This window comes from Garra rufa, chromosome 4, assembly GCF_049309525.1.
Source record: "Garra rufa chromosome 4, GarRuf1.0, whole genome shotgun sequence".
Classification (NCBI taxonomy): Eukaryota; Metazoa; Chordata; class Actinopteri; order Cypriniformes; family Cyprinidae; genus Garra; species Garra rufa.
Window position 1 is genome coordinate 28,197,624 of NC_133364.1, and position 26,426 is coordinate 28,224,049.

Below are 26,426 nucleotides of genomic sequence, written 5' to 3' on the forward strand. Positions count from 1 at the left end.
AGGCTTGGAAAAACATGAAGGTGAATAACTGATGACAGAATAATAATTTTGGGTGAATTATGCCTGAATCTCATTTTGGGGGTCAGCCTTGCAGTAATCTAGATCTTCATAAAGTCTTCATTAAGCAATATATCATTATAAAAGACACCATTTCCAGTCTAATGAATGCATTTCTGCAGATCTTCATGGCGCTTGTGGAATACCTGTGTGGCTAAAGTGTAAGTACAGAGGGCATGAGTGTGTGTTCTCTCCAGGCAGGTATGCTGGTGTAGTATATGAGGATGGTAGGCTGTCCTGACACATTGAAGGCTAGTTTTAATGCGCGTGCTGCTTTACGCAGGAACTTTATAGGGAAAGCGCTCAATTCATTAAACACAGAGCCACTCAAGGGTGTCTCCTCGGCTCGCACCTTTGAACCCTCATTTGCGCTGTCAGCCGCAGAAATTAGTCGATGAATCTTGTGCCCTGGCACTTAATTAAACTATCTGTTATATTTCCTCCACGTGGCATTAATCTCACAACGGGGGAAGAGGAAGAGAGAGGAATTAGACGTTCACTATTTCATCAGCTCATTGTTGCTGTCTTTGTCCCTCTGGAGACAGTGACCTCAAAAGAGGTTGCGACCGTCCGGACAGTTGCTCCTGAAAAGCTGCCAGCTAAGTGAGTCTCATAAAATCTGTATAAAACATGTCCGGGCAATATAAAACACCTTAATCAAAAGGATAAAAGAACATGGGTTATATTTGTAGCTTAAATAATAAAATCCTAATAAAATTTGTGATTTGTAAAGTGTTTTGCATTTGTGTTTTTAAGACAAATTACATTTTCCAAACTCTTTTTACTATAATCCTAAAAATTGCATTATATTATAATATTATATTATAGTGTTTCTGTTTCATGTCATTTGTTGTAATATTTTTATGTTGAAAATAAAAAAGTATTTGAATAGAATATTTATTATTAATCTTTATTGTAACATTAATAAGTAGGTCAATGACATGACACCTACATTTTCTGTCCAATTGCATTTTTTCAGTTAAGAATTGGTTTAAATTCATTAAAAATATATATAAGAAGCCACATATAAGCACCTCTCCCATATATGTACTCACTTTACCTTTTTAAAAAACATTAGCTGTTTCCTGTCATTTATTCTAAATATATGGCTTGATTTCCAGTGTTCTGTAATCCTGTATAAAATTGCAAACCATTTGTATTTATATTTCCATCATAATCCAATGACGTCTATTTTATGAAATATCATGTGGTGCGACTATCAAGAAACTACCATTTTGAGACTTATATGTTGAAATCCATTCAAAGATAGGACATTGCATCATATACCAATTTGCCAAGGACCAATTGAAGCACGAAGGAGGTTTGTTACTCTTTCACATTTGGAAAAAAGTAACCTTTTTAACGGCTGGTATGTAGTTACCACATTTGGAAATCATGTGGTATGACCTAAAAAAAAAATAATGAGTATTTCTACAAGCATTTATTTTATTATAAATTTCATAGAGACCTTTTGTGGGAAGCTTGCTTGTTTGGGTGGCCAATTCTGTGCCTGTAAATTTTGACTGAACTTGAAAATATCATGTGGTGTGACCAAATAGCATGTGGTACGACCACTGTAGTGTTTTTCCATTACAGATATATGTCCCAGTTTGGCAGTTTTGTGCTTTTATATTGAATTAATGGTTTATATGCATAAAATACTTTATTTAAATATCATCTGCAATAGATTTTTATGCAATTTGAGTCATTTTAAGGAAATTAATCAATTTTAACAAAAATCACGGTCGCACCACTTGATCTTTTGGCTACAGCCAATTCATCTACAGTGGTGTGAAAAAGTGGACCCCTTAATGATTTTTTTTTTTTTTTGCATGTTTGTCACACTTTAATGTTTCAGATCATCAAACAAATTTAAATACTAATCAAAGATAACACAAGTAAACACAACATGCAGTTTTTAAATGAAGGGGGAGAAAAATCCAAACCCACATAGCCCTGTGTGAAAAAGTGCTTGTCCACAATCCACAAATGGCGAAAACATGGAACAGTGGTGAACCTTCTCAGGAGTGGCCGGCTGACCAAAATTATCCGAAGAGCGATGACTCAAAGAGGTCACAAAAGACCCCACAACAACATCTATAGGACTGCAGGCCTCTCTTGCCTCAGTTAAGGTCAGTGTTCATGACTCCACCATAAGAAAGAGACAGGGCAAAAATGGCCTGCATGGCAGAGATCCAAGACAAAAACAGCTGCTGAGCAAAAAGAACATAAAGGCTCATCTCAGTTTTGCCAGAAGACATCTTGATGATCCCCAAGATTTTGGGGAAAATACTCTGAGAACTGATGAGACAAAAGTTGGAAGGTGTGTGCCCCATTACATCTGGCGTAAAAGTAACACAGCATTTCAGACAAAAAGAACATCATACCAACAGTAAAATATGGTGGTGGTAGTGTGATGGTCTGGGGCTGTTTTGCTGCTTCTGGACCTGGAAGACTTGCTGTGATAAATGGAACCATGAATTCTGCTGTCTACCAAAAAAATCCTGAATGACAATGTCCCATCTGTTCGTGACCTCAAGCTGAAGCGAACTTGGGTTCTGCAGCAGGACAATGATCCAAAACACACCAGCAAATCCACCTCTGAATGGCTGAAGAAAAACAAAATGAAGACTTTGGAGTGGCCTAGTCAAAGTCCTGACCTGAATCCTATTGAGATGCTGTGGCATGACCTTAAAAAGGCAGTTCATGCTCAAAAACCCTCCAATGTGGCTGAATTACAGCAATTCTGCCAAGATGAGTGAGCCAAAATTCCTGCACAGCGCTGCAACAGACTCATTGCAAGTTATTGCAAATGCTTGACTGCAGTTGTTGCTTCTAAGGGTGGCTTAACCAGTTATTAAGTTTAGGGGGCAAACACTTTTTCACACAGGGCCATGTAGGTTTGGATTTTGTTTTCCCTTCATAATAAAAAAAAACTTCATTTAAAAACTGCATGTTGTGTTAACTTGAGTTATCTTTGATTATTATTTGAATTTGTTTGATGATCTGAAACATTAAAGTGACAAACATGCAAAAAAAAAAAAAAAATCAGGAAGGGGGCCAACACTTTGTCACACCACTGTATGTCCCAGATTGTGCTTGTGCTTTTATATTGAATTAATGGTTTATATGCATAAAATCCTTTATTTAAGTATCATTTGGAATAGATTGTTATGCTATTTGAGTCATGTGAAGGAAATTAATTAATGTAAACATAAATCATGGTCGCACCACATGATCTTTTTAGCTACAGCCAATTCATCTAGATGAAAAAACACCTAAATCACTTAATTAAAAAAAATGAATTTATGTGTACACAACATTCTTAATGTGTGAACAATTACAATAGATATTATTATTTTTGGTATTTTAAAATTGGCCTGGATAAAATCCTTATACGTCAATGTTCCAAATATAGTGACAAATGAAAAATAAAACAATGTTATTTAGTGATGAAATATGACCTTAATACGTTTTCATGAGAACTATATGTATCCCACATTTGTACACTGTGTGTGTGTATCAGTGTTTGTTTGTGGACAGTACTATTCTTGCCAAACCACTCTGAGGCAGTAGTTTCATTTTCTTTATCTAATTTGTGTGAGGGCTGTTTATTTATGTGCCAATACTGTTTCCACAACAGATTTTTCTTTGTTAACTCCGTGAAAAAAGGAAGCCAAGGAAGCAATAGAGATATATTCTCAAAAAACTAACAGATTATTCTGAGTCATTCGGATTTCTTGACAGACGAGTTCCTTCATGTTTAAGTTTCACTAACACAACTCAAGTTCATATTGTAATCGTATTCAACATCGATGAACATATACACCAGTATTAAAGTCCTTCATCTCATACGTAAGATATTCTGAAAATAAGGTGGGTGAGAGCAGATAAACAAACATATTTCACCCCAAAAATATCTGTAAATTTAACTGAGCGTTTCAATAGAGTGCTGCATCTCATTTTCCAACAATGCCATTTCCACAAATCTGTTATCTCTTTAACACATGGCTGGCCATCATTTATCGAACAACCCTAATGAAAAATAAAAAAATAAATAAGAAAATAAAAAAGGTTCACCATAAATAATAACAACAACAAGAAGTATTTGCACTTGTATGCCATTTTAAACCAACATGACTTTTTTTTATTTCATGGAAACCTAAACAAAAAAAAAATATTTTGCAAAATATCCAAGCTGCTCTTATTCATACAATAATTAATAGGGACTGAGGCTGACAAGCAGCAAAAAAATGTATCATGAAAGCATCATTAAAGTAGCCTTTATGACTCCATTATGTGTATTTCAAAGCATCCCCTTTGACATTCCACATAATTCACACAGATTTGGAACAATACAACCTAGTAAAATTATAACAGAATGTGTATGAATAATTCTTTTCTTTCTTTCACTTCTATGTGAAAGATGTATGTGAAGAATGAATATTACATTATACCGCAGCCCATTATGCGTTCTTTCTAAAGAACATCAGGTCTCCAGAAAGCACTATAGATTAGAATGCCTTTCCAAGCTTGTACACCCTTTGTGTTGGCTGCGCATCAGTCGTCTAGTGCTCTATTGTGTGCTTCAAACACTGCCGCAGACTGAATTAAACACAGGAACTCTGAACGGACTAACACAGGTAGTATGTGCTCTATAATACCTCAAAGAAACACTACAACAACTAAAAAGAAAAGTACACTGCCACTTCATACAGGATTTCAATGGTTTATCTGAGAGTTTATTTAAGGGACAGAGGAGGAAATAGCAAGAAAGACAGACAGTGAAAGAAAAAAAAAATGAATGACACGCTTTTTGCCAGGGGACACAAGGGCTGTCAGTCAAATGCAGTGTAATGCTCATCATCAGGGGTGAAAAAGGAAACATACGGGGGTCAGAGTGATATTTGAATACTGCAGTGATGTGATGCAAAAATAATTCACTACTAGGATGCACTGGTTGAGATTTTAACAGCACTGAGCCTCATTCACATTAATTCATTTAGCAGACACTTATATTGCTTCTAAATTATACATTTTGTTTATTCCCTAGGCAGGTTTGATGAAGGTAAATTCAACTTTTTAAGACCTTTTTAAAATCAAGTAAAGAAATCATCATTTAACATACACTTCCAGTCAAAAGTTTGTGAACAGTAAGATTTTATGTTTTTTTTTTTTTGTTTTTTTACATTAAAGTTTAAAACGTTTTTTAAACATTAAAAGAAGTCTTCTGTTTATTTGGTCTAAAGTACAGCAAAAACAGTAAAATTATTAAATATTTTTACTATTTAAAATAACTGTTTTCTATTTGAATACATTTATTATATAATATATTAGAATGCTAATTATCCCTTTGATTTCAAAGCTGAATTTTTAGCATAATTACTCCAGTCACAGGATCATTCAGGAATCATTCTAATATTCTGATCTGCTGTTCAAAAAACATTTGTTATTATTTTGTTGAAAAGAGCCGAGTAGAATTTTGTCAGGTTTCTTTGATGAACAGAAAGTTCAGAGGAACAGCGTTTATCTGAAATGGACATCTTTTGTGCCATTATAAATCTCTTTATCATCACGTTTGGTCAATTTAAAGCTTCCTCGCTAAATAAAATTATTGATTTCTATAATTTATTATTAAAAAAAAATAATAAAATAAAAACATTATACTGACTCCAAGCGATTGAATGGTATAGTGCATATTACAAAAGCTTTTTTTATTTCAAATGCTGATCTTGGATCTTTCTATTCATCAAAGAATCCTGAAAAAAGTCCTCAACTGTTTTAAATATTGATGATAATAATTATAATTAAAAAAAAAAATCTTTAACAGCAAATTCAGCAAAAGAAAAGCATATTAGAATGATTTCTAATTGATCATGTAACACTAAAGACTGGAGTCATGATTTGATCACTGGAATAAATTACATCAAAATATATAGGTAATAAGAAGTGTTAGTTATATTGGTGCATGTAAATAATAAATTATTAAATATCAATCATTCTGGTTTGCCTTTGTTTTGTTTGTACCAAAGAAAATGCATTATTAATACATACATATTTAGATGCTGAACATCATTTGAAAACTGGAATTTATTGAATTCTATATATTTTTTACTATATCACCTAGTCCCAAACGAATATGATGCTCATAAGCACGAAATGTCTTTATTCTGAGCTGTAAAGGTTTAGCTTGGCACTAAAACTGGTAAGGTAGATTTTTGAATAGCAGCAGTAAGTCATATAAAGGACACTGCAGCACGTGGAAGAGCCATAAAGTAATGCAGCTCTTGTAAAGAGATACTTCACTGTATTAACGCAGGCTGCTGAGGACGATGATATGTAGTTCAGGTGTCTAGGGAGCGTACAGTAGACACTTCCTCTGGGGTCTTAGAATAACTGCACCGTTGTATTTCATTGATTGCATTATAAATTTTCTTTCTCTTTCATATGAATTGCGTCATGAGCCAGGTACACCCAAAGCCAGGTGACACATTTCTGGACAGAAAGTTTGTAAAAAGACCAAACTTTGCTTCGGTGCAGATTTCAGGCCAGTGTGTGTGTGTGTGTGTGTGTGTGTGATTTAGAAGTTCAGACAGATCTAAGAAATAACTAAAGTTGGGTGTAAGACCTTAAATAGGTTTGATGGCTGTTCTAATAAAACACAATGCATAGGCCTTTAAAATGTCATCTAAAACATATAAAAATTATAAAAGTTAACAAAAAAAAAAACATCCGTGCTGCAAGAAATGTAATTATTATTATTATATTCAGCCTTTATGCTTTTTGTTTCATTTCAATGTTTAGTTTAAAGGATATATTTGCTAACTTTTGTATATTATTAGTACTTAATACTAACAGTAGCGATTAGATGTTGAAACACTAGTTGAGAATGACTTTTCCACCATTCCTAAATAAGCTGTTGAATACAGAAACATTTCCTGCCACTAAAGTGTCCCTGGATTAAATATTTCTCCAAAACATTTTTGGCAGAACTTTCTAAGGTTACTGAAAGTTTGAAAACTCACCTAAAAAGGGGGTTCACATAGATGTCAATTTGCAGCAAACAGAAATCAGTCATTTGGATTGAGAGTTGGTGATTTGAGGAGACATAAACAAGCAGAAACCATCAACTGTGTGACACAACAAGGTTTAGCTGTATGCAAATGTGTCCTGGTGCAAAGTGGCAGATGAAGACTTCCAATTATTTAACTAAATTCATATTAATATCAGAGCTGGGTAGTAACTGATTACATGTAATCTGGATTACGTAATCAGATTCCAAAAATTAAGTACTTGTAATTAAATAAAGTTACATTTGTAAATACTCATAATCAGACTAGTAACTTTTTTTTTTATGGATTACATGATTACATATTATTGACACAATAGCGGTAAATTAAATATACATTAAGTGTATACTTTACTTTAAGTACCCCTGAGATTTTAAAATAAATATTTCAATAATTAAGGATCACATTTGAATGTTCACGGTTTCTTCGATGTTGATTTATGGTCACATGGCATGCAGGGAAATTTAAAAAAAAAGATTTTTTTTTCAGTAAGTGTTACAATATATTAAGTGTTATATATATAATTGTTATTTTAAAATAAAGACTATAGAAACACCCTTGAAATTGACGTTTTAAAATGGTTTAATTAATTTATTCATTAAACTTACTAACCCCCTGAAGTTCCTTTATGAACCCTAGTTTGGAAACCTTGATGTAATATAATGTTTAAATAGTTGGAATAGTTCATTGAAAAATTATATTGTCATAATTTTTTACCACCCCGTTTTAAACTTGTACATTGTAAAAAGTTTTCACCAGTTTCAACTTAAAAACCTTAGCAACTGCTAAACCTAAGTTAAATCAACTTAAGTAATTTCAACTCACAAGTTAAATCAACTCATTTTATTGTAAGAAGTTAAAATGACTTGTAGTTTTAAGCTGATTTAACTTAAAATTTTAAGGCAGCTGCTGAACTTAAGTTTTTAAGTTGAATCTGGTGAAAACTTTTTACAGTGTATGAATTTCTTCCTGTTGAACATGAACAGTTTACCCATACTGTGATAGTCTACCTGTGGAAGAAACTGGTTACCAACAGTCTTCAAAATAGATTTGGTTGATGTTTAACAGCATGATAACTAAAGGAAGAAATATTAAAGGGATAGAAATGTTTCAATGCGTTTAATATTATTAATATATTAAAAATAACTCTAAATGCTTGATCATCAAGAAAGAAATCAAGAATCTTCCCCCTTAATAATTATTTTTAGTCTTTGAAACTAAAATTCTTGAAACTAATGTTCTTGAAATTGTGATCGATTAATGTAGCCATGTCTAAAGTTGTGAATATTACATTATAAGGTAAGTAAAAAAAAAAAAAAAAAGGTGCAGAGCTACTGCTGTAGTCGGATAAGATGGAAGACCTACGAGTGACCAACAGTAGTATAGGGACTTAATTAGTATATATTAGTATATGGATTTAATAACTTATAACTGTCTGGCTAAGTCTGATAATGATGACAGGAAACCGAACTTTACATCAAAAATGTGATTGCAATTCAATGTGGGAGACCAAATACTAACTTTAAACACTTTTAAGTAAAACTCAGAAGCTAAAAAAAAATGGTGTTTCGTTCACTTATGGGACTTGGTTTACCACAGTTAATTGTGTCTCGAGTGCTGCCTGAGAAGATTTGATTGCTCACCAAGGTTATTTGAACAACTGTCTGGAGTACTTCATGACTCCAGAGCAGATTCAGGTGACCTTGTTCAGCTGTAGACTGCTTAAACAGACCTTGATGTGAGCAATATCTTGAGCAATATTACATTTTTCTCTCCATGATGAACTGATACTATCACAGAGCCATAATTTAAAAAAATAAATAAATAAATAAATAAACACAGGCTGCTAATATTGACTTTGCAATAAGGCACCAAGAAATAGGCTGTGATTTTAGTACTTTCCACAAATAATATAGGGTACAACGGGGCTAAAGGCACACCCTAAGAATTGTTTTTTTTTTTTTTTTCTATGCCCAAAGTGTATGATCGCAGAAAAATATATACGTTTGTATTGAACATTTATGGAGCAACAGATTTTGTGTGAAAATAAATAATACAAGTTGTTTATTTGGTTTAAAAATTGTATAAATGTATGAGGTATTGATACAAATACTTCAGTTTACTTAAGTTAGTTAGTTTTATAATGTCTGAGGTAATGCTTGTTCAAAACAATCACTTAAGGTTTAGTTTACTATTTTCTGCTTATTTTGATAAATAAAATAATTAATTTTTGTTCAATAAATATACTGTCATTAAAATATGTTAAAATAAAACATATATTTTAAAATACAAAAAAATCATTTTAAAATGTAAAGATTCTGAAAGCATTGAAGATCATTCCATACTAATTTAATATAGATTTACAGTAGTAACAACAAATGATATTTTATTATACGATATGATTTGCAAATATGGTTTTTGCTTTGTCATTATTATGGTGTATGGAGTGTAAATTTTACAAATTTATTAAAAATAAAACACTGAAATAAGTACATTGCATAAGTATTCATACCCTTAACTCAGTACATAGTTGAAGCACCTTTACAGCCTCAAGTCTTTTTGGGGTATGACAAGCTTTGCACATCTGCATTTGGCAATTATCTGCCATTCTTTGCCTCACCTTTTCACCTCTCAAGCTCTGTCAGCTTGGATGGGGGCTGGCAGACATTTTCTAGAGTCCTAGTTGTTCCAATCGTCTTCCATTATGGATAATGCTTCTGTGAACCTTCAATGCAGCAGATTTTTTTCTGAACTCTTCCCTAGATCATTGCCTTAATGCAAGTCTGTCACTGAGCTCTACAGACAGTTATCTTGACCTCAGGACTTGGTTTTTGCTCTGATATGCATTTTTAGCTGTTAGACATTTTCTGAGAGGTGTGTGCCTTTCTAAATCATATTCATTTAAATGAATTTGCCACAGTTTAACTCCACTCGAAGTGCAGTAACATCTAGAAGCAATATGAATGCTCCTGAGCTAAATTTTGAGTGTCCCAGTAAAGGGTATGAATACTTATGCAACGGGATCTTTTCAGTTTTTTATTTTTGATAAATTTGCACAAATGTTAAAAACCTATTTTTTGCTTTGCCATTATGGAGTAGGGAGTGTAGACTGATGTGGGGAAAAAAGTTTTAAAGTAGTTTTAAAGTAATTTAAAGTAGTTTAACATAAGGCAGCAACATAACAAAATGTGAAAAAAATTAAGGGGTATGAATAATTTCGCAAGGCACTGTATTCAAGAATTTTTTGTTATTCTCATTTGCTACTTTTGTACAAAGTTTTAAAAACATCAAATATTAGATCAAGTAAGCACAGAATCGCTTATTTAGCTTTACAAAAATAATGATAATATTAATAAATGAGTCAAAAATATGTTATTATCAACATTATTATTCTGATAGTTTGTATATTTGTAGGATTCACTTAAAACAAATCTATTATTCTTAACCAACATGCTGGTAAAGTACATTATAATGTAATAAAGTAGTTTTAATGACACTTAAAACTAAATGAGAATGTGCAAAATAATAAGTCACAGTATTTTTTGGAGCTTTTTAGATTATTTTTGATTCATACAGTAGTACAGGTAACTGGCTTGAGTATAAATTATACTGGCATAAATGAAAAATATTAACATTAGCCTACTGCTTAATGAAGTACAAAAAGCAAAACAAAAAACTCTCTAAACACTGAAATTTAATAAGTTAATTATCAGTTAAAGGTTTACTTCAGCAATCAGCATTAGCATAAGTCACCAAAATAGAGTAGCTTATTTAATTATTTACCAAAACATAAATCGCATTGGCTGGACAAATTAGAGCAAAGCTGCATAATATGTAAAGCTTCAACCTCAGAAAATGTGCTGCTAAAATGTCACTGACAATGACAAAAAAGCACTATAAAAGTAGTACCGTTTTATTAATATACAACTCTTGCAATACATTCCAGTATTCTAAATACTGTCTGTCTGTAAACGTCTGTATGAAGAACAGATGTTGAAAATCTCAGGTTTTGTCATTGATCAAGATGTGGCAAGTTAATATATTTTACACTTGATAGACATGAGCACTGTGAAAAATGTCTAAAGAAAAGAGATCTGTAGAAGAAGAAATCCCCACAGAAATCATATTACTTCAATACTGCACCTTTATATACCAGCTTTTTTACTCCCAGCTTATGAAAAAGTGTCTCTAGGAATGCTTTCAAAGACTCAATGCCAGATTCTCAATATAATATTCTTGAATTCCATAAAGAATTTCCGCATTACAAATGGCACTAAACTAAGCGAATTTGAATCAGGCTGCATTTATAGTATTGAAAGTCGAGCGCTAACAGAAGAATCGTCTGTGTTAAGAGCACGAGAGCACCACAGCTCCCCCATCTGAGACACACGGAGAGAAAAGGTAGTCAGACAGTAGTGAAAAGGGTTCAACAGAGGTGATGCGTCGCCATGGCAACAGTAGACAGCATCAAGGAGTAATTGCTTCCTGTGATTGTAGCAGTCTTTCTCTCTCTCAGAGAGGTAAAAGCTGACCATCTGATGGCATCCCTCTTAAAACCACATCTGTCAGGTACTCATTAATGCAGCGACTGAGAGATGACACCAAACGCTTCAGAAACAAGAGCTCGTAAAGAAAGAAAATGACTTTTGCTCATTATTGGGTGTCAGATATGACAAATTGAACGTGTATGTACTGTTTTATCTATTTTCAAAGACGCTTTGGTACAATGCTCTAATACGCGAGCCATTAAAAATCTGGACGTGTTAGACTAAAATTTTCTTATTATCTTAAAAATATTGAGATCTAAGGTTTACACTTCAATGTCTGAAATTCATTTTGTAGACAGAAGTAAACTGTGCCTACCTATTTATTTAAAAACTTTACATAAACTTTGCATACTTTCCTATTTACATTTGTACTTTTTTCCTTGTGTACATATGCACATACTTCCTTCCTGGCATATTATGCACTTACGTCCTTCATACCTTATGTGTATATGCAGACTGTTTTTTCCTTCTTTCCTTATATACACATGTATTTCTTTCCTTACATAGGTACACATGTACACATACTTCCTTTCTTACATTCGCATGCACATACTTTATGCACACAGTTCCTTCTTTACGCAAGTTATTTGAACAGTGAGAGACAGTATACCAACAAAAAACAAAACAAAAAAAAATTCAGAAAATAAAATAAGTTATATATTGATTTGCATTTGACCTGACATGTTTTGTCAGGTCAAGTATTTGACCTGACAAAACATGACAAAACCCTTGTTGGCAATCACAGAGGTCAGACGTTTCTTGTAGTTGGCCACCGGGTTTGCACACATCTCAGGAAGGATTTTGTCCCACTCCTCTTTGCAGATCCTCTCCAAGTAATTAAGGTTTCGAGGCTGATGTTTGGCAACTCAAACCTCCAGCTCCCTCCACAGGTTTTCTATGGGATTAAGGTCTGGAGGCCACTCCTTTGTTGCCTTGGCCGTGTGTTTTGGGTCATTGGTGTCCCTCTCCCCACCCTCCAAGACATCTACAGCACACGTCTCACCAAAAAAGCCCTCTGCATAGCAGCCGATCCCACCCACCCAATGCAAAGCGTCTTCAGCCTGCTGCCATCAGAGAGGAGACTCCGGAGTCTCCAGGCCAGGACCAGCAGACTGAAGGACAGCTTCATCCTTCAGGCTGTCAGGAAGCTCAACTCTCTCCCTGCTCTGCCCCCACTCCCCTCACTCCCCTCTTCTGCCCCACAAACTTTCTGAACTCTGACACACACACACACACACACTGACCTACACCAGTCACTTTGTGCAGCATTGGTCTGCCAACTACTTCACACTACTCATAAGACTGTTACAAGACTGCTCTGACACTTTTACACACTTACAAGCTCTGTTGCACTATACTGTTTACATGGTTTGCACTCTCTACCATGTGCCCTTACTTGTATATTGTATTTTTCATTTTTATATATTATGTTTATTTGTATTTATTCGTATTTTTTTATTCTACTTTTGTATTAAATGTTACTTTTTGTATTTAATGTTACCGTTTGTATTTAATGTTACTTTTTGTATTTAATGTTACTTGTATGCACCATGGGTCTGAGAGTAACGCAATTTCAATTCTCTGTATGTCCTGTACATGTGGCAGAATTGACAATAAAGTTGACTTTGACTGTTATGCTGAAATACCCATATATGACTCATTTTCAATGCCCTGGCTGAGGGAAGGAGGTTCTCACAAGGAGGTGCAATTGTCCTGTCCCCTTAGCAAAAAAACACCCCCAAAGCATAATGTTTCCACCTCTATGTTTGACGGTGGGGATGGTGTACTTGGGGTCATAGGCAAAATTCCTTGTCCTCCAAACACTGCAAGTTGAGTTGATGCCAAAGAGCTTGATTTTGGTCTCATCCGACCACAACACTTTCACCCAGTTCTCGTCTGAATCATTCAAACGTTCATCGGCAAACTTCAGATGGGCCTGTACATGTGCTTTCTTGAGTAGGGGGACATCGCGGACGCTGCAGAATTTCAGTCCTTCACGACGTAGTGTGTTACCAATTGTTTTCTTGGTGACTATGGTCCCAGGTGCCTTGAGATCATTGACAAGATCTTCCTGTGTAGTTCTGGGCTGATTCCTCACCATTCTCATGATCACTGAAACTCCACGAGGTGAGATCTTGCATGGAGCCCCAGACTGAGTGAGACTGACAAGTTTTATTTTGTGTGTTTCTTCCATTTGCGAATAATCTCACCAACTGTTGTCACCTTCTCACCAAGCTGCTTGGCAATGGTCTTGTTGCCCATTCCAGCCTTGTGTAGGTCCACAATCATGTCCCTGTCATCCTGGGACAGCTCTTTGGTCTTGGTCATGGTGAAGAATTTGGAATCTGATTGATTGCTTTCTGTGGACATATGTCTTTTATACAGGTAACAATCGATAACAAATAGAGATTAGGAGCACTCTCCTAGAGGGAGTGCTCCTAATCTCTGCTTGTTACCTGTATAAAAGACACCTGGAAGCCAGAAATCTTGCTGAATGATAAGGGAACAAATACGTATTTCTTTTAATAAAATGCAAATCAATTTATAACTTTTTTGAAATTAATTTGTCTGGATTTTTTCCGTTGTTATTCTGTCTCTCACTGTTGAAATAAACCTACCATTAATTTGAGACTGATAATTTCTTTGCAAATGATCTCATGCACATGGTTGACGGTGATATAACCACGTATAACCATTATAATTTCCGAAGAGCCATTTCTGCAGGTTCAATAAATAGTCAGGTTGGACTGACAAGGAAGCTTGGAGTTGAATGTTACACTATTTATATAAAGTAATAAAAAAAGTATTTAAAAATGTTAGACCTAAACCTTCTATTTCAATAAGAAATACGTCATCCCAAGAAAAGAATGGCGCTCTGGGCAATTTCATGGGTTCTTTGTGTTATGAGTCTCTACCAATAGAGGGCAGTCATTAGTGCTGTGGATGGATGGGAATTCATTATCATGTTGGAGATCCCAGCTTAATTATAGATTTCATTCATATTTCATTCTGCTGCCACATGTCTGACTCATAATTTCAGATGTCTAATAACGGCAACAGCAGCCAAACTGAATCAGGGACGCCCTCAGAGCCAGTCAAATGAAACCAGAACTGACACTCCAACATCCAGAGACCTGTCAACATCTACACCGTCCTGACTTCATCGATCTGGCCTGCTTAAACCCCAGAGATATTTCTGAGAAATTATATGAGAGTTATGCAGAGACTGTAGTGATTGCCTACTGTTAAAATTGATCTTATTTACTTTCTCAATATAAGTTACTGGTAATGAATAATTTACCCTAAATCCTGGGGATCCACTGTCCTGCAGAGTTTGGTTCCAATCCTAATTAATCACCTGAAGCAGCTAATCAAGCTCTTTTGGATCACTTGAAACATCACAACTGAGCCGAAGAAGGTTGCGAATACACTTTGCAGGACAGTGGGTCCCCAGGAGCAGGGCTGAAGACTGGCTGAGTATATTTTAGACTTGTGATGCATTGCCCAGAATGCTTGGAATAGCCAAGCACATAAAGAGTGACACTACATGATTGACTGCTGTGTGAGTTAAGTAAGAGAACCATAAAACAGCACCTTACCCAGATCAGTATTAGGTCCGGCCAGAACCTGTCTAAATTTGTCAAGTCTTGAAGCCTCTCTCTCGGTCATGGCAGGAGTTCCGGATGTGTTCTGATCCGCCATGCGTGCCACCAGTGGAATCACAGGCCTGTGCGGGAGTGACTGCTGTCTGTGTAGTACTGCCTGTTCAACGCCCACTTCTGACACAGCAACAAAAGAAAAAACACATCTTTAACAATCATATACAAACCGCTGTCTGCCCCCTCACACCCCTCAGTCCATTAAATGTAATTATGGAGGCAATTCATGACATATAGGATATCAGGACTTCAGTTTGCCCATAGGTCAGAAAAAGCAGTTTCCCCAAGATGCTCAGCTAGTGGTAATGAAACACTTCTCTGTCAAACTAAATCCATTATAGAGCTCGAACAGATGAACCTCATTCACAGTGCCATAATCATTAGTGGTAATCTTTGGGCACCATACGATTCAATTCATTTCAGTTAGATTCTATTTTAATTTCAATGCAGGGTGTCATGATGAGATTACATGCGATTCTCAATGTGTTTACATTTTTCAGCAACATCACGGGGGGACAAATCTTTTCCGAGTTAATCCTGGCACTTCCTTCTTTCTTTCCTTTCTTTATCCATGCATCCATCCATCCATGCATTCATTCATTCAACATAAGTGCACTCCAGTCCCTTTGGATGGATTTCAAGGAAAATTTATTGAGGACATGCATTGGTATTCAGAGCACCTAGTAATTAATACTGAATAAATATTAAAAACCTTTTTTTTTTTTTTTTCACAAATGAAAATGTCATCAGCTTGCTCAATGACTGTAAGGCGTTGTTTTTTCCATTGTTTTATTATTATCTAAAACTGGAACAATGTGTAAATGTAAAATGTGCTATATAGTGTTGCTTTCGTCAACGAAAATTATGACTAAATATCGTCGTCAACGAACCTTTATCACGTGACGAAAACGAGACGAAACGAAACGAAAATGCTGGTCATGTGACGATGACTATAATAAAATGTATAATGCAATATCGTTGACGAATAAAAACGAGACTAAATGTTGTTTACAAAATAAAAACTATGCTAAAATGTCTCTTCATTTTCGGAGACGAAAACTAGACGAAACGAAATGTTATAACGTTAGATTGATGTGCGCATATGCCCAGTAGCCAGAGCTCTATCCCTTCTATCCTAAACCGCAGGCGACGTCACTTTCTCAAGTCACACTCGCGGAATTATTAGAAGACGACTACAAACAAAGTTAAGTTTGACACAGAGAAATGGACCGATGGCTGGTCAGCTGTGGTTCGTCTTTGGGAGAAAAAGAAGAAACGACTCATACATTTTTTCCTACTTTTTAGTAGTGATGGGAAAATTAAGCTTTTCGAAGCACCAAAGCGTTCCCCTCAACTGGATCTAAAAAGCTTCATTACTCGAAGCTTTTCAACACGTTGTACACTAATGACATCTTGTGGTCAAAGGTGGAAAACGTTTCTTTTGCGTCCCAGATGTCAAAGCGATTTTTGGACAGTTTCACATAATGAATCAATTTGTGCTACGAAAACCATAAGAAATTTTTTACTTAATATTTTACACAAATTAATTAATCTGTAAATAAACTTATAAAAGTACAAGCATGATTTGTGTAGCCATAGATGATCAAAGTAAATTAAGAATATTGTTAAATTGACTAATATTATTATTAATCAGAAGTGCTTTTGAAGCGGGAATTACTACAAAATGAACATGCACAAAACTACACGTACATATTTATTCGTATTATGCTTTATGCGCAATAAAGAAGTGAAGGACACTTGAAACCTGCGCAAGGAGTTCGTGTTGTTTGAATCAGAATACGGAATGGATGTATGCTTGAGCTTATAAGGTAACAATAATATAAGATAACCTTGTTTGAAATGGGTTTGGCTAAAAAAAAAAAACTTTGGTTTCGTCTATACTACTAGCTACTTATACTATATTGACTGGGTTAAATAAAATTGCATTACAAAAAATTGACTAAAATACCATTTTCATTGACTAAATGTCATCAGTTTTCGTCGACTAAAACTAGACGAAAATAGTCATGGGTAATTCTGACTAAAATGCTTGATGAATAGGACGTGGCTTTGCATGGTTAAACAACATTCTGCTCTTATCACTTATGGTGTACTCACTTTTGTTGCCAGCTATTTTGACAATAATGGCTGTATGAGGACAGTAAATCTATACTGCTATACAAGCTGCACATTGACTACTCTAAAATATATCCAAGTTTAATTTCTATAGTATTGTCCTTAGATATACTGAAATGGTTGCTGAATGTGAGGGGTGTACTCACTTTTGTGAGATACTCTATGTATGTTAAAGTCAAAATAGTTGATAAACACGCTGGTTCGGGTGATATTTTCTCAGCACTGCCACCTATTTTTTTTTTAAAAGTGCTTGTATAAAACACATCTGGAGAGATACGAGGTGTGATAAGAGGTTTGAGTGAGAGTAAAGGTATCAATAACACTTTAAAATGCCTTTAAGTGCTGTGTAAATATGCCATATAAAAGGCTTTGTGTGTATATTCATATAAAATAAGTAGGTTTAATGGGGCACGTGGGTACATTCTATGGTATAAATGCTGTTGCAGCAGTGTTTTTCGCAAAGAATCACAATGCATTGGTGAATTGATTTTGCCCCAGTGTTTAATGATAATGCTGTCCAAACACTGAGCGTCACTGTAAAATGTGATTGTATGCTTGTTAGAGGCATTAAATGTGTCTCTGGGTGACTTTGAGAGATCATTCTTGCATTAAGCATCATAACATCTTCGGCGTTTAATGATATTCATGTAATCCCCGCAGAAATTAGACAGTGTGTGACGGCTGTTGACAGTGTCAACACAAGGTGCTATTAGAGTAGAGGCGGAACACATCGACAGGAAGTCCATTATCACAGTCATCCATTGTCACTGAGGCTGGCAAAACAAGAGGCTGAAAAAACTGTCTGTCAGGGCAGCTACATTGGTGGAAGAAAACAGTCCTTATGGTATATACTCAAATACTCACAGGATTTTTTTTTCATTCTTTGCTCAGAGGTTAAAAAGCATTTTGAAATACCACATTCCAATGCCGTCACACAGCTCTCCTGTGTGTTCATGTTATTACTCGTGTCTCACCTCAATGGACTGAGTTAAGAAATATAACTGAAAAGATTTCCATGTCAAAAAAGGTGAAGCCTCAGAGCGCAGCCACCTATTACTTATCTGTTATGGACCAACGGCAGTTCGAAGTTTTCTGGAAAGCGGTTTCAAACTACCCAAACAAACTACAAACTTCGATATGGTTAGATTTTCATTTGCAATAACGTCAAATTCATCCGTTCTTCAATCTGAATGACATTGGGGCCTTCAGGTCACTGCAGTACCATGAAGAACTGGGATTCTAATGTTACTGAAATAAAGATGCTTTAATTTGACTTGCTATGCTTCAGCGCAAAATCTGAGTGAAAGTTTGAGTGACAGGTCTATGGGGAAAAAAAATGCATCCTGTAATAACATACTAAAGCTCATTGGCAAACAAAACAATTGATTGACATTTCACTGAGTCCAATTCGCCAGGGCCATACAGGTTTACAATGTAACAGCCTCGCAGTTAATTACCACAAGTTCAAATTAAACTATTTAATGAAGGTCGTGCTAATTAGCTAGGAAGAGGACAAGGAGAAAAGGAAAGGCTGGAGTTTTAAAGAAGGTCACAGGTTTGTACCCAAATCCAAACTCTTATTTAAGTTTGAGGAAAATGTGTTAATCTTTCCCAGCAAGGTCTTGCATCTAGATGCCAACCAATGTAGTCACACAAAATTGTCAATATAATAATACATTTTTATTTGGTTTTATTTATTTATTTAATTTTAAATTTACCAGTCTGTGCAAAAACTGGAACTCCTCCAAGGCCATTTGTTCGAACTTCACCAAATTTTGCACACAGCAGCTAGGTAGAGTGCTGGCAAAAACGTATGAAAATAATTTTGATGTGTCAAAGCATTGTGAACATATTAAAAATTTAATTTAAGCATTGTCCAATGGCCTATATCCACTGAACAAAATCTAAAAAAAAAAAAAAAGGTCATATAACTATTCATAGAGGGTACAGAAAAACTCCCATAAATCGATGATCGGTGAAATTGACACCCTACATATACTATTATGTGACTTGGCTACATAAAAAGAAATATACGGCCACCAGCAGTCAATCATTTTAAAGCCTCGTTCAGACTGTCAACCTAAATCCAATTTTTATGCAAATCCGATTTAAATCCGATCATATTTAGGTAGTCTGAACAGCAACGAACTACATGAAATCGGATTTGGTCAAATCCATTTCGAGCTACATTCGTATGTGGTTTGGAATCCTATTCAAATCGGATTCCTGGAAATCCTTTTCAGTCTGACCGGTCAGATATGATTTTGCGAAGCTTTTTCATGTTTTCATGCAACGTAAAATGTAAACACGTCAGACATATTTGTGGAAAACATCATAAACGTCTTTGTAGAAACAAGCTTGTGTGGTTGCGAACTGCAAGTCAAGCAGAAAAGCTTCCTGCTGCTGCTTTAGAAGACGAATATAATCCAGCGCGACGGAAACGTTGTCATATCGCAAGACAACATCTATTTTGCAAACTGTATCACTGTTATTGTTGATTTTAGCATTGGCATTACAACGCAACAACATTGCCAAAGAAACCAACGCACATTCCGTAAAACGCAAGAGTGCTTACGGACACACAAATCGGATTTGAACAATTGCGATAGGACTGTGTGGACAGTCAGTTATTCAAATCCGATTCTATCCAGATATGGACAAAATCGGATTTGGGCTGACAGTCTGAACGAGGCTTAAGAGGCTAATAACTCTGTAATCATGAGTGATAAGTTTTTGTTTCTTCTGAATCCTTGTTTTAGTGTGTATATGTTGTGTGCAGAAAAGTTAACCTGTCTCAAATCTTTGTACATATTGAGACCAAGTCATTCTGAGCAAAAGTGCTTAGTTTCATGAATTTATGATGCTCGGTCTTACAGTAAATTATAAACTATTAACCAATTCAACTGAAAGATGAAGACTGTGATACTAATGTTGTCCACTAGCACAGGATAAGAAATCTTTTAGGTCTAAACCTTTTCTTCATCTAACATTTATCAGTTTCTATCACATTGTATGAAAATAAATGCATAGATCTTTATTTATATAACTATGGTGTACTGACAGTACAGTTTCATGTTATTAGTGGACATAGAAATATGTGAAATGCTTATAGATTACTAAATGTTTATTTAAAGATGCCATAGAATGCATTGACACAACATTTTAAATTGTTCTCTGATATCTACATAGCAAAATTCATAGTTTTACATGTCTATTTACAACCCTAGGATTTGTCCCTAGAATGAAATGGTCTGTTATTAGTGGGGCAGCTGTGGCCTAATGGTTAGAGAGTCGGACTTGTAACCTGAAGGTTGTGGGTTCAAGTCTCAGGTCCGGCAGGGATTGTAGTTGGGGGGAGTAAATGTATAGCGCTCTCTCCACCCTTAATACCACGACCCCCAACTGCTCCCCGGGCGCCGCAGCAATAGCAATATGGCTGCCCACTGCTCCAGGTGTGTGTGTGTGCACTTGGATGGGTTAAATGCAGAGCACAAATTCTGAGTAAGGGTCACCATACTTGGCCACACACCACGTCCTTTCCTTTCCTTCCTTTTCTTATTACCTTATTTGGAAGGGTCATAAATAATAATGATGAGCTCTGCTCTGATTGGCTGTTTCACAGTGCAGCTCATTTCAGTAGCTCACACAGCAGGAAGGAAACACAGGAAGGAAAATATATACTTAATCAGGGAGCCGCTATTAATATGCCGGCTTTTGAATGCACGATCACTTTTTACTTTTACTTTCAAGATTTGCGATCGCACATGTTCTGTGTATACTACAGCGGCAGCACTTACCAAACATTTTATAAGCTTAGATGCTTGTCAGTGGTGCTCAGGATCTGCAGGTCATTCGCCATCGTCCTCAGTCATTCCCCCTTACTATGTTTATGTTATGTTACTATGTTGCTAAGTGAAATCTTAGGCTATGTACTGTAATGTAAACAGGTTACCGCTCGCAAGAAGCTAACCATGTCACTTTAGTGGCTCACGTTATTTTATAATAAAATGCGTCATTTGTTTTCAGTGCCTAACTGAATGCAGACAGCAACACATCCCTGCACAGCCTGGGACATAACATTTATTTCCATGATCTGCCCTGATTTTCCTTGCTTGTTTCTGGTATATGCAAATGTTGGGGGCGTAACTATTATTGATCCCGACTATAACGTCACAGGCCATGTTATGTAGGGATTCGCCTCTTTTTCAGTGGTCTTTTGCACGCACAAGATTTACATAAGGAGGAAACAATGGTGTTCAAGGCTAACAGTATATCATTTCCATGTACAGAACTGTTATTATTCAACTATGCCAAGGTAAATACAGTTTTCCATTCTATGGCACCTTTAACTTTTATATACCCCAATAAAAACAAATACATAGTTTTCTATTAAAATAAAGAGGCAATTTCATTGGTCTCTTTTAAGATAACATAAAGTATAACATTTCTATAAAGACACACTTATTTAATGTTGTGGTATGATAAGTAAATCAAGCACCTAAGTGCTAAACTGCAATCATACAGACAACACATACTCATGAGCACATTCTCCTATTACTTGACACCAGCTCAGGTGATTGATTGATTTATTTACTTTTTCCTAAAATGTTGTCTCTATTAAAATCTGTGCAAATTTTACATGTATCAAAGTGTTTTCCTGGTTTTAGTTTCAGTTCTACAAAACATACCACATTGGCATTTAAGCTTCACTTCACAGCACATTGAGATAAATGTCTTGCATAAAAAATGCCTTTGCAATATAAATGATCTCTTATCATTCATTTGAAATTGTCCAATGCCATCCTATTAAATGTAATTAATTTAAATTTGAATGTTTAATGAGTCCACCAAACCTTAGCATTACGTCTTACGACAGCAAACAATTTTACAGGGTTTGTTATGGTCCCTTTTAACACGTGTCTTGCTGTAGTTGTTTCATCAAACCCTAACTGCCAATGAAGACTTAAAAACCACATCTTAAGATACTAATACATTAATACTTTGAATTAGCGGTTATTAAGTTTTAGTTTACAAAACAAGACTTAACAACAATCAAAGATTCATTTCTGATGTGTTAACACTAAACAAACAGACAAACAATAAACCAGACTAAAAGAGTAAACAGAGACCTGAAATGCAGTCGTACTGATTTTGGACTGACCTTTAGGCGAGCCGACAGGAGCTTCACTCTGTGACTTCACAAGTCTGTTGTCACTGAGTGGAAGAGCCTCTGAACTGAACGACAGATCTGTTGTCGTCTCTGCCCTTTCCTCTCTCTCGTCCTCTTCATCTGGTTCTTCCTCCTCTTCCTCGTGCACTTCCTGTCCATCTTTTTCATCAGGCTCAGTCATCTTGTCCATTTGCAGCTGTCTTCTTTCCTGCAGCTTGCTGTGGTTTTCTATCACCTTATTGGCTGTTTCCATGACGACCTCAATGTTGAGATTTTGGGCTGCCATAGCGAGAAGCTCATCGTCGTCGTCTCCCACATCCCAGGCATCACTGGTGATGCTCTCAAACTCTTGGAAGGTGGTGGCTTTCTTTGGTTTTCCTGGCGTAGTGGCAGACGGAGGCTTGTTTCCTGCTTTCATTAGACTGCAAGAGAAAATGTAGACTTTTGGTTATATATGAATCACACAGAATATGCTGGTGTTCCACGTGTAATCTTTAATAATATTGCTAGTTGTGGTCAAATCAAAAAGAACAAGAAAGTTGTTCTGATATCTTTTACTCTCCTTGGTAGTTGCCACATTGCTACTCACCTACAAAAATTAACTTTCTCTCAACTAGGCATGCCACCAAAAATAGTCAAAGCTGCTTATGTTACCACATACTGCCAACTTTCATTAAATTCAGATAACTTCCGGTCGCTTTATCATCACAATTTGCTATTACCCCCATTTAAGACTAAATAATATGCAGAATTATAAAACTAAACACTTTTTAAAAGGTACAACTAATTTAGTACACTACCAGTCAAAAGCTTTTGAACAGTAAGATTTTTAATGTTTTTTTTTTATTATTCTCTTCTGCTCACCAAGCAGAATACATCCTATTAGTGATGCGAAATACAGCAAAAGAAGTAACATTGAGAAATATTTTTTACTATTTAAAATAACTGCTTTCTATTTGAATATATTTGAAAATGTAATTTATTCCTGTGATCAAAGCTACATTTTAACCATCATTACTCCAGTGATTACACATGATACTTCAGAAATCATTCTAATATGCTGATTTGCTAATCAAGAAACATTATTATTATTATTATTATTATTATTATTATTATCATTATCAATATTTAAAACAGTAGATAATAAATAGTTTCAGGATTATTTGATGAATAAAAAGAACCAAAGATCAATATTATCTGAAATAAAAAGCTTTTTTAACATTACCATTCAAAAGCTTTAAATTCATAAGAAGTGATGATAGGATTTATATTCCAGATAAATGCTGAAAATTCTTCTTATCTTTCTACTCATCTAAGAAACCTGAAGTCTACTCAGTTTTCAACAACATAATAATAAATGTTTTTGAGCAGCAAATCAGAACATTAGGATGATTTCTGAAAGACCATGTGACTGCGGTAATGATGCTAAAAATTCAGCCTTGAAATCACAGGAATAAACTACATTTTAAAATTAATTCAAATAGAAAACGGTTATTTTAAAATTGTAATAATATTTCAAAATGCATTGTACTGTTTTTGCTGTACTTTGGATCAAATAAATGCAGAATTGGTGAGCAGAAGAAACTTTTTTAAAAAACATTAAACATTATCTTACTGTTCAGAAACTTTTGACTGGTTCTGTAAATACATTCAAATATTTATTTATCCAGTTAGTTAGTTAGTGATCAAATTCTCATATTTTTAACTTACGTTAAAGTTTGGGGTAATTTTTAATAAGGAAATTGGATATAATGTTCAATGTGTACTACTCAAGTTCAAGTTGTATTCTCACTATAGCCAACTAACTTAAAAAATTATATAGATATCTTCTTTCAAGGGTAACTTATAAGTATCTCATTCAAAAAGCTACACAAAGGCAGCTGCTTTTGATCTAGTTCAAGCATGCTGTTTCACGTGGCACTAGTGGGCAGGGTTTGCTGATTCATTGTAGTAACATCTGCGGATGTCACAAAAAAACAGCAACAAGTGTAAACTGACAAGTATGCTCACAAAATTTTCACTTTATGCTATGCATAATCAACAAAATTAGACCTATTCATATTCTAAAATCATGTTTTTTGTTTGTTTGTTTTTATTGGGAATGATTAATCTATGCTTGTTATAAGAAAGTGGGAAAATATTATCTTTAATTAAATAAATGACTTACTAAAATGACTTTATTTTAGGGTTGTATTTTTCTTTTCAATATCAAATCATTCATTTATTCATTCATTTATTAAATGTACATGTAAACCCATTTTACTTTCTTAATTTCACGTGTTATAAAGTAAAATAGAAAATGAAACAACATTAACTATATATTAACACACATACACACACACACACATACAAACATTTACAGACATATAAGTGTTTGCTTGTATATAGTTAAATGTTTGTACAGTAGTTACATTATCTTTAGAATGCTGAAAAAAGTAGAATGGACTGCAAATAAAAATGAAAGCAAAAGCACATAAAAAGAAAACATACTCCTTTCTGTTCTTTCGAGCAAAAAAAAAAAACATGATAAAATTAATTTTACATGCACTGTATAAGCTATTACAAAAGCATTAAAATGGCAGGTCTTATTTTGGAGAATATAATGCCTGCAAAACAGCAGAATGCAGTTCAAAGAACTATCTAAACATTCAAATATATCAAACTTATCAAAACTACTGGAGAAAAAAAAATTGCCCTCCAAGATATATATCTGCACTTACTTGGCATGTAGCAAAGGGTCAAATGGGGGATGTTGGGCTCCATAAACATGCTGGATACTGTGAATAAAAGACAATAAAGTGTTAAGACTGACGTTTACAGGAGAAGTCTATATTTTCAACTCCCAACCATTATTTTTAGATGATATGAAAACTGGTTTGACAAGTCAAGCAATGAAGCAAAACTACAAAACATAACAAGGCTTCATTTGAAAGAGTTATTAGACATAGTTAATTTGTCACTTGTCTATCCATATTATATATACTACTTTATTAAGTTTTATAAAGTTGTTTTTGTTGCCATGACTACTTAAAACGCACCATAGTACTATTATGGTATTATTTTAAGTACCATGTAAAAAGCATGGTATGTGAATAAGATTCATCCAACATTATGCTATGTATCAAAATACTACAAGCAATGTAGTGTCATTGTACCAATCTGTACTTGTCTGCAAGAGTTGTCAAAAGAGGGGCCCAGCAGCACATAGCTAACAGGCTAACACCTGACTTTATAAACTAAACTATTGACACAGAGCTTTGATCAGAATAAGAAATAACATAAACAAATACACCTTAATCAAACGGCAGGTGTCAGTTTTAGAAAAATATAGCTTTAGAGGATATAAACTTAATACATCACTGATATCCATCCATACATGCAGCTGTACAGCTAGCACACATTATATTAAAGACAGTTAAAGACAGCCTAAAGAAGATCAGATTTGATTGACACGTGTTATTCTGAGTATTTGGAGCTCCTCCGGGGAGATCTGGCGTTAAAACGTGTTGTTCAATTAGTTGCATCTATAATAGAACACATATAAATACACACACATAGCTAACACATAGACATTAGCATGAACACGTCACTCACTTCCCAGGAACCTTAGCTGTGTTTCTCTTCCAGAACTGCTTTTTGTTGCCGTCACCTGACATCTTTTGGCTTCAGAGTACTCGTTCATAAATTAATTTAACGAAATAAGATGATAAGTTGTGCAAAATGTCCACGAAGAGTTTATTTACACCTCAGTTTCTCTTCACAAACTCAGAGAGCCGCCATGTTGGTA

General features: G+C 34.9%; 1 protein-coding gene across 1 annotated transcript in view; it reads right to left on the minus strand.

The window, feature by feature from the left end:
- The window catches only part of tbc1d22a (TBC1 domain family, member 22a), a 178,075-nt gene extending 151,649 nt beyond the window's left edge, over positions 1-26,426 (minus strand). Inside the window, exons 1-4 of the mRNA XM_073837817.1 lie at positions 26,234-26,426; positions 25,360-25,416; positions 22,631-23,061; positions 15,274-15,453 (exon numbers count right to left, since the gene is read on the minus strand). Coding sequence (XP_073693918.1) covers positions 15,274-15,453; positions 22,631-23,061; positions 25,360-25,416; positions 26,234-26,295 — 730 coding nt within the window. The 5' untranslated portion in view covers positions 26,296-26,426. The remainder of the gene's footprint in view (positions 1-15,273; positions 15,454-22,630; positions 23,062-25,359; positions 25,417-26,233) is intronic.